This window comes from Haliotis asinina, chromosome 7 (genome assembly GCF_037392515.1).
Source record: "Haliotis asinina isolate JCU_RB_2024 chromosome 7, JCU_Hal_asi_v2, whole genome shotgun sequence".
In the NCBI taxonomy this organism is placed as follows: Eukaryota; Metazoa; Mollusca; class Gastropoda; order Lepetellida; family Haliotidae; genus Haliotis; species Haliotis asinina.
Genome location: NC_090286.1, coordinates 50996264 through 51010077, shown reverse-complemented (window position 1 = coordinate 51010077; position 13814 = coordinate 50996264). Strand labels below are relative to the sequence as shown.

The following is a 13814-nucleotide window of genomic DNA, read 5'->3' as shown; positions in this document are numbered from 1 at the left end:
TGTACAAGGGTTTCTGACTAGACTACAAAATGTGGCTATACACAGCATCATGAGAATATGGCTGATTCATGATGATGATGATGACGATGATGATGATGATGATGATGACGATGATGATTGATTATGAAATTTTCAAGGTAGATTTAGTTTGATTAGTACCACTGACATCCCAAGAATGAATGTTTGTGTTTGTGAGGTAGGCCCTGTATGAAAACACTTTAATCACAATATACTACTCAACAGTAGCGAAGGACAATAATTGTCATCTTTAGTCAAAGGTACTGTCCTTAGCAAAAGTTGTGTGGTATTTCCACACACAAACTAACAGTAAAACAGATTTAATTTATTTAAAAAACAACAACATGCAGTTTGCACAACTGAAATAAAGGCCTTAAACTTTAAAATAACATTTAACTGATGTTCGTCTAAAAGTTTTTAAATTTGAGTTGGGTTTACACAAACGGCATGTGTTGGGTTATCAGTGGTAAGAAATTATGCTGGCTACGTGTTCGGATAGTCGACATTTGAGGTAGATAACATACAGTTTTCAATATTATAACTTTCATGGAACAGATGATATCACATTTACACAAAGGTCAAGACAGACAACAGATATCATGGTTCTTTGTACAAGTAATGGCTATGTCCTACAATCTTAAAGGTGCAGGACTCATTAATAACTTACTTGGGTTATTACTGAGAGTAAATAACTACACAATGGCAAAGGGTATATATGCTTAGAAACAGTTTGAATATTCAAACTTAGGGCTTGAAAAAAAAGGGTTTTTGTCCCTGAGATCCATATCTTATGAATCCTGATTTCAATAAAATAATCTAAAAAACACAAATCAGAATTTTAACAACTTGTTCAATGAACAAAACCTACAGCTCAATAGTTTCCATGGTCTTTGTATGTGAATTCAGCTTAAGCGAATACACTACAATAAAAAAAAACAAAAAAAAAACAAAAACAAAAAAAAAACAGCAAAGTGCTTGACTGAGACACTCAAAAGAATAATAGAGCATCAGGTATAACGTTATGCAGAGGTAGCCAATTCTAAAATATATCACCCCAGAAAGAAAAGTAAAAATCCCATTGGAACATCCTTTTTTCCTTAAAGGAAATACGCTGAAACAATCCTCCATTAATCCTTTTGTTCCAAACTAAAACACATACAAATGGAAAATTTAACCAATAATAATATGACACAAACAGGCATAACGTAACAAGGTACAATAACAAGACATTTTCCCAAATCATGAAAATACTGCAAAACAGGTTTTCGGACATATCAACTAAATAAAAAGTTAATTTCAAATTTATCTTAATTTCTTATTACCCTGTTCTCACAGTGTGTGAAAACTCATAAACATATCACATATTACTGCGATAGTTAAAAAATGCCTGACAGTGACATTCTTAAAAGTTGTCAGTCGCAGATAACAGTGTTTGCAACTGTTAACAAATGGAACAATACATTATATGTTTGTAATGTTTCCTGTACAAACTCAATCTTTTCAAAGTGATTTTTAAAAAACAAAAATAATTCTGATGCTTTCAGCCATGATTACCAAACATAAAACACAATGACAGATAGTCTGGAACCAGAAGTCACCAGAGAGGTCTTCGAGCTCCACACTTGAGAATGTGTCGAGTCAAAAAACACACATGCTTTTTATTATGGCCTTAATTGCTTGTTTTAATTCTGGGAAATAAAAAATTGCTAGATCTTATACAAAATCCCAATATTTCATGACATTTGATAAGATTGATCATTCATAGTCTTTCCCTAAAACTATATCCCCGATCACAATCTGAAATGAGGAACCCTGTACAGGCATATAGTACGAAGCCTGTTGCATTTGGAGACACCTATAACCTGACTGGATACGAATATTCATATGACCTCAGCTGAATTGTCTACACACATCTGTTTACAATCAATGAACATACCTGCTTGAAAGGCTGACATTTTAACTTTTCAGAAAATGTCATGCAGATTTGTCTAACAGATGGTCAAGGCAAGGTCAGAGATGACTCTGACCAGCCAAGCTGGTGACCTTTGCCATGTGACCTCTGACACACAGGTGACCTTGACAATGTGCTAGGTCATCCAAATCCAACAATATTATAGCATTTCTATACATTCCTGCACACTGTCCAACACTTTGAGCTGTATTCATTACAAATCCTATGTGTAAAGTCTCAAAACATGCATTTAGTGTTTTCTCAACCATTCCATAAAAAATATGTAATACAAAATACACACATGGGAAATGTGCTGATAGCCTTTGGTTACCATATACATTGCATTCCTGAGTTTCAACTCGATATATATATTGCTGGTCCAATGATCAAGTGAGACAACGCATTATGGCTTGGAAATCTAGGGAAAAAAAGAGTTTGGCATGACAAACTACATCCTCAGTGTGTAAACTGCTGACAAAACATATTCTACAAGTATCAAAAAAAATATGTATATCGACATATATAAACAAAGGAAGAAATCAACAAGTGTGTGAGCCTACATGGAAATACTGGGTGATGATAGTTGCTTGTCCAGCCATGTTTGCATTTCCCAGTGTCACAGACAGATGGGAGTGGCACCATTGAGATGAAAGAAAAAGTCCATAGCACTGATGAATAGTGATAACTTAAATGTGGTCCCGTGAATAATGCTGTCGCACAACTGCTCCTCATAATCCAAATCTTTCCTTTATTAAATACATAAGCTTCTTTTTGCCTTTGTACACCAGTTTCATGTTCTCAATGAGTTGAGCAAACTGTATATGTCCGTCTTGAGCTAAAATAAATGTTTCCCGAGCCTTGCTGAGAAACTCAATAAAGTCTCCATAGTGGCGGGGACTAATATGGGTCAGTTTGGAATGAGTTGTTTGGATGTATGCGTATATTGTTGCTTCCATAAGTTGTCTGAGGGGTAGCTTTTCATACGACAGCAATTTAATTGCTCGTCTTTTACCGTCCGCACTTGCCATACCTGGCGCCGTTAACGTGCACCGACGCAAAATGTCTGATAGGACAGCAGCACACTGAACATTTTCTACTAGTAACGGGATCATGTTGGCAAGCTCCGTCTTCCCTAGAGAGTGACTCAGCAAACATGCCCAGTGAATGTCATTGATGGCTGGGTGGGTGTCTTGATTGTAAGCTAGGTGGAGATTTTTCATGGCAAGAAGTGCCAGTCTATATGCTCGGTGGGGGTAGGCACGATGCTCCATATAGCGAGCAATTGTAAACAACTGACTGGAATTCATCACATGGGCCGCAGCATCGATGACGATCTGATACGCCGTCTCGAACGCTACGGGATCCTTCTCACACAGAGTAAGGGCACACAATGCACAGTTCTGGGGATCTTTGGTGGCACACTGGAGAGCGAGGCTGCGTGCACATCGGGCTAGCTCCTCGTGTTGGGGGTACGTTAACTTCAGCTGGTCCATCGTTGCTCGGGACACCACTGTTGTGGCCACGGTGCCTGAAATAGCAATAACTACGGTTAGTTGTGCGTCACATCAACAAACTTTATCACTAGTTGGAAGGTTTAGAGTTCACTTGCCAATAATTACAATTTTTGCCACCCCATCCCCTCTTCAGTTTATGCAGGTACTTTGCTTCGCAGTTGAAAAACCTGTCAGCATTTTCACTACCATGTACAAGTCTCAGTATTAGGGTGAGTGAGTGAATTTAGTTTTACGTCGCACTTAGCAATATTCCAGCTATATGGCGACGGTCTGTAAATAATCGAGTCTGGACCAGACAATCCAGTGATCAACAACATGAGCATCGATCTGCGCAATTGGGAACTGATGACATGTGTCAACCAAATTAGCTAGTCTGACCACCCGATCCCGTTAGTCGCCTCTTACGACAAGCACTCAGTATTAGGTGAATAGCTAAATCAATAATATAGTGCTTACTCAGCAGTAAAGATCTCTCTACAAAACATTGGATCAGAAAATAGTACAAAGGATGTGAAAGTTAAAGAAAGCTGTGAAGCATTATCAAGATGTCATCCACAAATGAATGAGGCAGCCTCATGTCTCCTTAAACAAGATGGGGACATAGATATACATCACTTAAAAGGTTGCAGAACTCACTTGTAGCCTCGATAGGTGCAAACAACTGGAACCAGTTTTGCATGATTGAGATGAGTGCCTGAACTCCAACCTCTGTTGCACACGTCACCAACCATCGCACCATTTCACGACGTCGCCAATTCAATGTCATCAATGTCATTCTCATAACCTGTATTTAAAGAAAGAAAAGACGTCAGTAACATAATTATCAGCAAATCATTACAGAGGTAACAAATCTATCAAAGGGAAGTTATCACAAATTCTGTTCATTTATATCATGTATAGTTACTTCCCTTGTCACAGAAAACCTGTAACACAATATGGGTGTCATCAGCTTTCGAAAATAAGAAGGAACCCTAACATCTAAACAAGATAGTTATTGCAAGAATTCTATTGAATTTCATGCTAAATTCCAAACAATAATATATCAATAAGTAGGGAGTTCATATTATCTTTGTCTATCCTAAGACCCAAGTTATTCAAAACTGTCAGAGATTAATTGATATGTTCATATCACAAATTCAGTCACAAGTTAAAGTCAAGTCGGGCTGAATTTCAGGCAATCCAAAGAAAATGACAGCAATTCCCGTACCTGTAGACCTAGTTCAAATGCAGCATTGAGTGCTGGCATGTGTTTAGAGCCATCGGGGGTAGTAGCGATCTTGAAGGCGTCCTGCGCCAACTTGTACAACTGGGAAGAGCTGTGTATGTGCTGCTGGGCACACTCTAGAACCCGTCGCAGTCGCCCAGTGTCACCTGCAACAGAACACTCAGTTTGAGAGAAATATATACTGGATGAATATATTAGGGATATTGGGATTCCTATCTTTGATATTTTATCTGTATGTCAATGAATAAATATATAATTATTCATAATTTCAAAATTTACATATATCCTATATGACTATTTTTGTCAAGTATACAAGTGTTTGCACTTTCATGTCCGACACATATTTCACAATATGGTCGTTATGGTCGTGGCATATCATCCAGAAATTGTTAAAAAAACTACTTATTTTTGTGTTCCACTTGAGCAGGATCTTTAGAACCCATCATTAATCATTACCACCCCAAGATAATACTTACTTACTTACTTACTTATCTTATTAAGGGGCAAAGATTAATACATCAAAATGAAACCGTCAGATGCTCATTCGATATGTATATTGATCACTTCCAAGGATATGGACCTCTTCCAAGAGTATGGATCACTTCCAAGATACATTAATTGTCCACACATGCATCATCAAAACTGGCTTCAAAGAGAATCAACCAGATTTCCTTGATTCGCAACAATCCTCTACAAATCATTCACTGATAAGAACTGATGTCTGCAAAACTAAAGACATTATTGATCTAGCATGGAGTATTATTCTTGAGAAAGTTGGGCAAATGATTACTCAATACTAACTTTTTGAGGCAGCAAGTAGCGTAGAAGCAAGGTCACACTGCTGCGCCTCCACGTGACTTAAAATGAACCAGCGAGGGAAGCGACTCAAGATGGCCGACCCAACATTGTTGATGCCATTGTCAAGGTTCACTTCATCCGTATTCTCCAGCACCGGTAGTCTGAAGTCAAATATTGATTATTAATATCATGACAGCACACAATGTGTTAGTGAAGGAATTGTATTACATCTCCTGTCAGGCAGCTAACACATCTTATCACTGCACAGGACAACATTGATTTATCAATGCACAATTTCCAGTAAATGGTCCAAGTCTGCATAATCATATTCTTTGCTTTTCTCTTCTCCATGGCACATGCTGGGTGCTATTGAACATGTTCTTGAAACTATATTCAGAACTTCATGACATTAATATTGTTACAAATCCTGTGACAGAATTTTATTGAATTTTGCCTCCATGCTGGAATATGTTATTGACAGAATAATTGATGCCATGAGAGCTAGGCTGATTGTATTTCATAGATAACATCTGATCAGGAGCCTTGCGTGAAGGCAGGGAGTGTTGAAGGAAAGATGGCTACCTCATAGCCCTCATGCCGATCATGTAGGCGAGGTCAACATCGACAGGAAGCAAACAGTTGAAGAGGTAGCGGGCAAATGTGTGCATGGGGTAGCTTTCCGGGTGGATGCCAACACCCAATCCGCTGCTAGGACCACCTGAAATTATTTATGCTTGGTTTAGATAGTGCTCCACAAGAGTTCAGTATTGTCTCACAATAACATCCCCTTAATGGGAATGGGAATGGGAATTTCTTAAATGAGTGAGTGAGTAAATGAGTGAGTGAGTGAGTGAGTTTGCTTTATGTATTAATGTCATACAGGCAATATTTCAGCCATATCATACATCACAAAAGCTGTTGTTATGGTGGGGGGGAGAGTTATTTTGGATTATCAAATATGTATTCCTGGACAAACCAAGTCTATTTTGCCACCAAAAGCTACAATACAAACAGCTAACATTTAATATATCATGTTGAGTGTATACTTTTAAAATAAGTAAGATGTACAGCTTCTAAGAGAAGGTGGTAATGGTTGTTTATTACTACAGGACTTATTGTGAACCCGAACAAGTGAATGCTGGTAACTGTGGCCAGGACCACCAGGACTTACCTTCCAACAAGAGTGTGGCCTGGCTCTTCATGACGCCGATGATCACCGGGTCTGAGGGAATGTTGTGCAACATGGACAGCAATCTCTCCTCCTGCTTGCATGCTTTCTCCTGAGCGTACAGTCCTGAGGGCATGATTCTCTGCTGTCCCAGACCTACACACAACAAACCACTCACTTTACGACCAATCAGTAATTGCTGTGGCTTTAAACTTGGAAGAGTGAGTAACTCACAAATATACAGCTAAACATGATTTTCCTGGGATGAACCAACGTTGGAATCAAACCCAGATGTCAGTCGTTACAAGCAAATACACAGCTACTATTGATCTCTTGAATGGTGATAATTCCCTGTTACTGAGATGATAATATACAGAAAATATACTAAAGAGCTGTAGTCCTACCTATGAGAGCCACTTCTATGGCTAGAGTGAGGTAGGTTTCCCCGGACACTAATCCTTCAGCAAAGTGTGTGTAGCGCTGTGAGGATGAGGACGATGAAGATGATGACACTGATGATGAAGAAGATGAGGAATGGTTGTTGCTGGAACTGTTGTTATTGTTGTTGCGGGAACTCGAACTTGAAGATGATGACCCTGCAAACAACAATAGTCCATAATTAATATTCATCAGTACTGGACTTGTTTTTGACATGACCTTCTACAGAGTCCAAAATATACAAAAGCAAGCTAAACATGATAAATATTTTTAATCCTAAGATGTGACCAAATACTTCTCAAACATCATGTACTGCAACAAATATCTATGATTAACATGGGGTTTTATAGTTGAAATTCTGGGTTAACTTCTGCTAAAGCTTCCTGACACTATCAGAGAGCAGTCTGTGCCCTCATATCACCAGCGTTAAATGTACTTTTGGCACAAGTTCTGGGTTATAAGAAACAATTGTTACACACATAATTATTATTGCTATTTATTATTATTAGGGGTAGTATTTAACAATAATCATTATAATCCTTCTTCTCACCACTGCTGTGATGCTCATCAGGCACCATACATGCCTCCAGCAGAGTTTCAAACAGTACAGAGATTGGGTTGAGAGGGTGACCTATCAGTCCAGTTTGATTGACAGGTGGTTGTGACCTTGACCCACATGTTGACATACATGGATTGGCTGACACTGCGAAAAACAAAAAATATTTACAACCATTATATAATAATAATTATCAACAGAAAATAAATAAAAAGAACTCAAGATATATTTTACAGTTACGGAAAATGTTTCACCAAGAATACATCCATTGGAAGATGGTGTGGGTGGTATCATTTGTAATTTTCTTCACACATACCTATATCTCTTTGCAAGTCTCTATATCGTTCCTGATTTCTCTTCTGTTCTAACTTCATTGTTCTCACAATTGAAACAGCCAATCGTAAAGCTTCTTTAATGTAACCATGGGAACGTAGGGCATCCACTCTGGCACAAGCTGTAGGTATATGCTCTGCAAATAGAACAGAAATATGACTACAGCATCAACACAAGGACATCCCTTGTAGGTAACCTCAGGATGTTAGGACCTTCATGTTGTCCATTGGTGTGTCCAATTTGTGTAGAAGTTAGACTATACCACCAAAAGGAATTTACATACACCCTATTCGAATTTACTTCTTGTGTCATAATATGTAAGAAAATTATAGGTTCATGACAAATAGCATATTTAAATAACTTAGTCAGGAAGGAAAGGCCAATTACGTATTTGTTTGGATTCTTTTTCTAAGCTATAATTAGTTCTCTAAGAAATATATCTATCACTCCTGTCTTACTGAAGACTAACAACAAAGAATATTATCACAAAACTGACTTGACTAATTGTTTTCATGTCTTTCACTGAGCACTCACCATGCCAGAGAGGAAGTCCCCGGGAATCAAAGAGTTTTGAGTTCCAGGCATCACGACTGTGGAAATTGTCCTGGTGGACAATCAGCTGTAGATGTCGGTCTTCCCAAGTCAGCTGGCTTGCTTCCTGGGCATGTTGGAACACAGTCCTGGGGCGAGGTCGTGTCTGAGGGGGCGTGTCTGGTAACAAGATACACACCATATAACACACTGTATAGATAACCTTGTAATCCAGTTACAGGGATAAAATAATATAAACACATAAACTAATCACATATTCCCAGATGATATAGGCAGTTGGGTAGCCTAGTGGTTCAAGAGTTTGCTTGTGAAAGGTTCAATTTCCAACATAAGTAAATGTGTGAAGCCCATTTCTGGTGTCCTTACATGACGTTAGTGGAACATTGTAAAAACATCGTAAAACCATAATTTCATGCTCAGTAAAAGGTTGTATAAGAAATATTGATGAAAAATTTCTCTAAATAACATTCTTTTCATCTGTTGTATAATAATGACACCCAGAGACAATGTCATTTAAATATCAAAAGTAACAAGTACCATTAGCACAAAAGCAATATCCACATCCGATGTAAAGGTAACATATACTGTGTTCACATACTATTTGTCCCTCCAGCTAAGAGATCCCGAGTGAGGGGCACATCAGGTATTTGCCGACCACCATCTGCATCCTCTAAGGGACAGAGGGAGTTCCCGATCCACTGATCCAGAAGTGCACGCCACTGTTCCTTCTCAAGTGGTGAGCAGCTTGGATTTAGCACCACACACACCCACAATGCACCTGAAATAAGTTTCCATGGTAGCTAAAAGTATCTCAAAATAAAATCACAGCATGTTATTTACCTTATGTAAGAACAACTATTACAGTGTTTGTACAAACTATGATAAGTTTGATCACATTGATATATGGCAAATGCTGTTAATTAGGAAAATATACTCCTGAAGGAAATCATGTGGAAACTGTAGGATGAATGTCTCTTTGTTGAACTTAACTGAATATGTGCATTCATATCCATCAGCAAATGTCCCCTCTGGGTAAGAACTGGTCATCAGCAACCCATACTTGATTTTAGAGGACAACTATAAGATCAGGTGGTCAGATTTGCTTGCATGCTCACTGATCTGTCACTGGATTGCTTGGTCCATACTGACTACTTACAGGTCGCCAAGTAGATGTGTCATTAAACAACAAACCCAGCAACATTAAGTGTCCACAAGGTCTCTGGACTGGCCTGGAGGTTTAAGGTGAGATTCTTACCCAGCTCATCCCAGAGTTGTCGGCAGTTGTCAGTCATGGGAGTCCCTTGGGTCTTCCACACAGCCAGCCGGGGATCAGCCAGGAACTGCTCTGTGATAAGTGTCAACATTCGTGCGCCATTTGAATCTCGGGCTCGCAACATCTCTCGCACCTGCATTGTGAACGTGATTTCAAAATTCAAAAGTCAAGAAACACTTCTCAAAGTCACTCAAAGGATTAACAATGACTGGCTATTTTATAATGACCTGTATACACTTCACATCCCAGCTGTAAACTGTTTCAACTATAGGCACCAAATAAATAAACATCACTGCTCTCTCACAGAGAAGAATGGTGCTCAAAGAGACGATCTGATCCAAAAACAATGCAAACAAAGTTTTGATTGGAAGAGCTACCTACCGTAGCAGCAAGGAATCAAGTTTTTACTGAAAGAGTTACCTACCTTGGCAAACATGGAGTTTAGTTGATTGGAAGAGTTGAGGTATCCACCCTGAGAGAGGAATGTGCGAACTTGTTCCCGAACCTGTTCTTCATCCAAATGCCAACTGTTGTCATCATCAATAGATGCACCTGCCGTGGGGTCCGGGGCACCTGCAACACCAGAACAATGTTCTACAGAACAACACAAATAATGAGTGAGCGCAGTACAGGAGTGAGTTTCGGTTTTATGCTGTTTTCAGCAATATTCCAGCAATGTCAAGGCAAGGGACACTGGAAATGGGCTTCAAACACTGTACCCAGGCGGGGAATCAAACCCAGGTTTCAGCATGACGAACAGATGCTTCAACCACTTGACTATCCCACCGCCCCTGAAGTGCACAATTCAATGCATTCTGAATGAGTTCTGTTGTTGAAATTATTAATGCTAAAGTCATAGATTTAAATTTGAGTATCTGGGAGAGCCCAGTGTCCATTCACACAAATGTAACCTTTATTTTGACTTTCCATTCAGCAGATTCTTTTCAGGAGAATATTATACAAACTATTAGTATTTAGTGATTATGATATTAGACTTCAAAGGATTTGGTACTGAATGACGGGCAATTATTATTTCTAAAAAAACCCGTTTTAGCACATTTATATTTCTTGATGCATGCAACAAAATGTATAATGAAATGTGCACATATGCCACAGTATAGCAAATCATTAGCTCTGAAATGTTTTTATTTCCACAAAAAGGATAACATATGTCTCAGTATAATATTCCACAATAAACTGATATTCGTACAGAGAAAAATCATCCGAAATAAATTGAGTTTGATCATTTATGAAATGTGAATTATTCTGCAAGGAAACAAAGCTATCATTAATCAATACGTGAGTAGAATGGAGTTTGGCCATCACGGCAGAGATGTCAATTTTCCAACAAGCATTATCAATACCTGTCAACAAAGCTCTCAGGATGAATCTAAATTCAAACTCCTTTGTTAAGCCTCTGAACAACAAATGGATCTGTCACATCACATAAATTTCACAAAGCAGATTCCTATAAGACATTTGCACTCAATGAATATCAACACACTTGTTAGTTTCTGGACAGGACGTGATGATCAATGACGTACCTGGAAGCATGTTGATTTCAGACATTGCCTGTAAGATTTCATCTGCTATTCTCTGGGCTGTGGGTAGAACATCTGTATGATGCTCTGCGATTAAATACTGGGCAAATTTCTGCAGCTGTTCTCGACTCATCTGTAGTAGTGTTTCTGTAATGGATGCCATGAAGAACACAAATGACTGAATGAGTTTGGTTTCAGGTCATTAACATTGAAGTAACATCAGAAACTATTTTGCATTACATGGTGTACCTATTTAGGAACACAGCTTGGCCCTCAGCATGGAGAATGAATTCCTTAATTACTAGGTTGTTATGTTACAGCGTCAATAGCATTTATGAACAGCTGAGAAGAACAGCTGATTATCAAGTGATATTTTGGTTTCTAGCATGGCACAACAAAACCATATATCTGAAACATAGTAACTGCGCCATTTTCAATAATGGTCTTCAATTTGACCAGACCAGCATCATTTGTTTTTAAAGATTTCTAGTATGTTGAAATGCAGGAGGGAAACACAATATGCTAGGCTGGGTCAAACTGATGCTAACAAATTTAAAAATTATACAAAAGTTTAACAAATGCTAACAAATACAGGCCTATATTTATAAATACTTATCAATCACACAAACGGTGCATAGTTTAGATTCCTCAAATCAGTTCAAAGATATAATAAAAAAGTATCTTCAGGAGACAGACTCAAACATCAAATGTAAAGAAGTAATAGCTGCAGCTTTACTAATTCAAGCAACCATTATATGTGGTTTATCAAGACATTACCAAGGCAATTGATAGAATAGACCGGAGCATCAAGTTTTCAATCAGCTACACTGGAGCTTTACAACATAGACTGGCCATTAGAAGCAACATTTCTACCCTGTTATTAAGTCTGCAACCTGACCCGTTTGGCTAATGAGTCTTTCTGATTAAACACACAGACAGCAAGACACTGTCTGACTGATAAGAAATTAACAGTGAAAGCACATGAAGAAGACACCCACCTATGGACTTTTAACCCAAGAATAAATTGTACTCCTTTGATGATACGCAGTCTGAAGGTTTTTTAACACAAGTCATATTATTTTAAAACTTAATTATGCCAATATTAGATCCATACATGTTATACAATATTATCATAAAACCACTACACCTCTCGTGACCAGTCTACATCATTAGGACATGTCCTTGTGAAGTGAACTCCATGTGACCTGAGTCTATTTCCAGGTTTTCAGAATTCAGACTAAATTCAGTACTACTCAAAGCAGAGGTACTAAATTCAGCATGACTCCCATCGTGTGGGCACAGGACATAAATTTAACACAGTTGATACTGACTTTACTTGATAAACATGTACAAGATTTAGTAAAATTATATCGATCAAAACTATACTGCTCCACTTCTGACTGCCATATTTGCTATATTTCCTTCATACATAAATATATTCCAAAGTCTTGAGTGTAATTTAACACATGTCTGATTTTCCTTCTGAACAGTTGGGTAATACAGCCAAATAATGGAGCCAATAATGTACATATAATATGACTTTGAGCAAATATGGAACTTGGGGTGAATTTTTGTGACATAAGAACTGAAGTCGTGTGTGTCTATTAGCTGTTGGAGAGAAATATCAATGAAAAACTGTGAGTATTCTGTGAGTCTTTTCATATATACAGAGTAAAAGACTTACATATGCTAACAACAACCTCCAAAACAATGAAACATACAAAGGACTATTCTAGAAGCCATCATCTAAAGATTCCTTGTCAACAAAATCTATTCAGTAAGTAAAGGTCATAATTTGTACTAACCAGCTTCACACACTGTTGCACTGCCAATAGTCGTGCCACAAAGACTCCTAGTACATACCCTTACCATGCTCAGCACACTGGAGCAGCCACGCATCAACACAAATTGATAAATGATAAACTTTCACGTTGAATACTTTTTATGGAATATCTATCTGAATCACCTATTATTGATGTAAAGGTTATCTGTAAAAATTATCAAAAGGTTATCTGTAAAAATTATCAAAACTATCTTCACAAAAATACCCTACAAGCCATCACATAATACAATCTAAACAAGCACGCATATAATTTTGTGAGAAAACACTGTGTTAAAAACTGGGTTTTGCTTGATGTACGCCTGAACAGACACTGCCTGAGTTGACGTGCTAGGTACAAAACAACATGGTTCCTCTATCTCAGCCCTTGCTGTGCTCGGTGAAGCTATGGAGGAAATTCATCTGTAATGTGAAACTCATCTATTAGTTCCAAGTGGATTAATTTAAAACCCTCCTTCAGAGTGCAACCATAAAGCAACATTCAGTTTGAATTAGTTCAAGTGTAAGAGCTCCATAACAAATTTTCAAAGATAAATATTTATGACCATCTAACATAGAAACAGCAACCATGACAACAAACATGAACTCAAAGTTTAAGCCACCATGT

General features: G+C 38.0%; 1 protein-coding gene across 1 annotated transcript in view; it reads right to left on the bottom strand.

The window, feature by feature from the left end:
- Positions 1–2041: 2041 nt before the first annotated feature.
- Positions 2042–13814, bottom strand: part of LOC137290414 (zinc finger SWIM domain-containing protein 5-like) — a 37662-nt gene continuing 25889 nt past the window's right edge. Inside the window, exons 4-17 of the mRNA XM_067821337.1 lie at positions 11371–11514; positions 10251–10399; positions 9809–9959; positions 9152–9331; positions 8536–8712; positions 7985–8137; positions 7663–7815; positions 7079–7270; positions 6678–6830; positions 6089–6224; positions 5510–5667; positions 4691–4854; positions 4120–4267; positions 2042–3497 (exon numbers count right to left, since the gene is read on the bottom strand). Of these exons, the coding sequence (XP_067677438.1) occupies positions 2698–3497; positions 4120–4267; positions 4691–4854; positions 5510–5667; positions 6089–6224; positions 6678–6830; positions 7079–7270; positions 7663–7815; positions 7985–8137; positions 8536–8712; positions 9152–9331; positions 9809–9959; positions 10251–10399; positions 11371–11514 (2858 nt within the window). The 3' untranslated portion in view covers positions 2042–2697. The remainder of the gene's footprint in view (positions 3498–4119; positions 4268–4690; positions 4855–5509; positions 5668–6088; positions 6225–6677; positions 6831–7078; positions 7271–7662; positions 7816–7984; positions 8138–8535; positions 8713–9151; positions 9332–9808; positions 9960–10250; positions 10400–11370; positions 11515–13814) is intronic.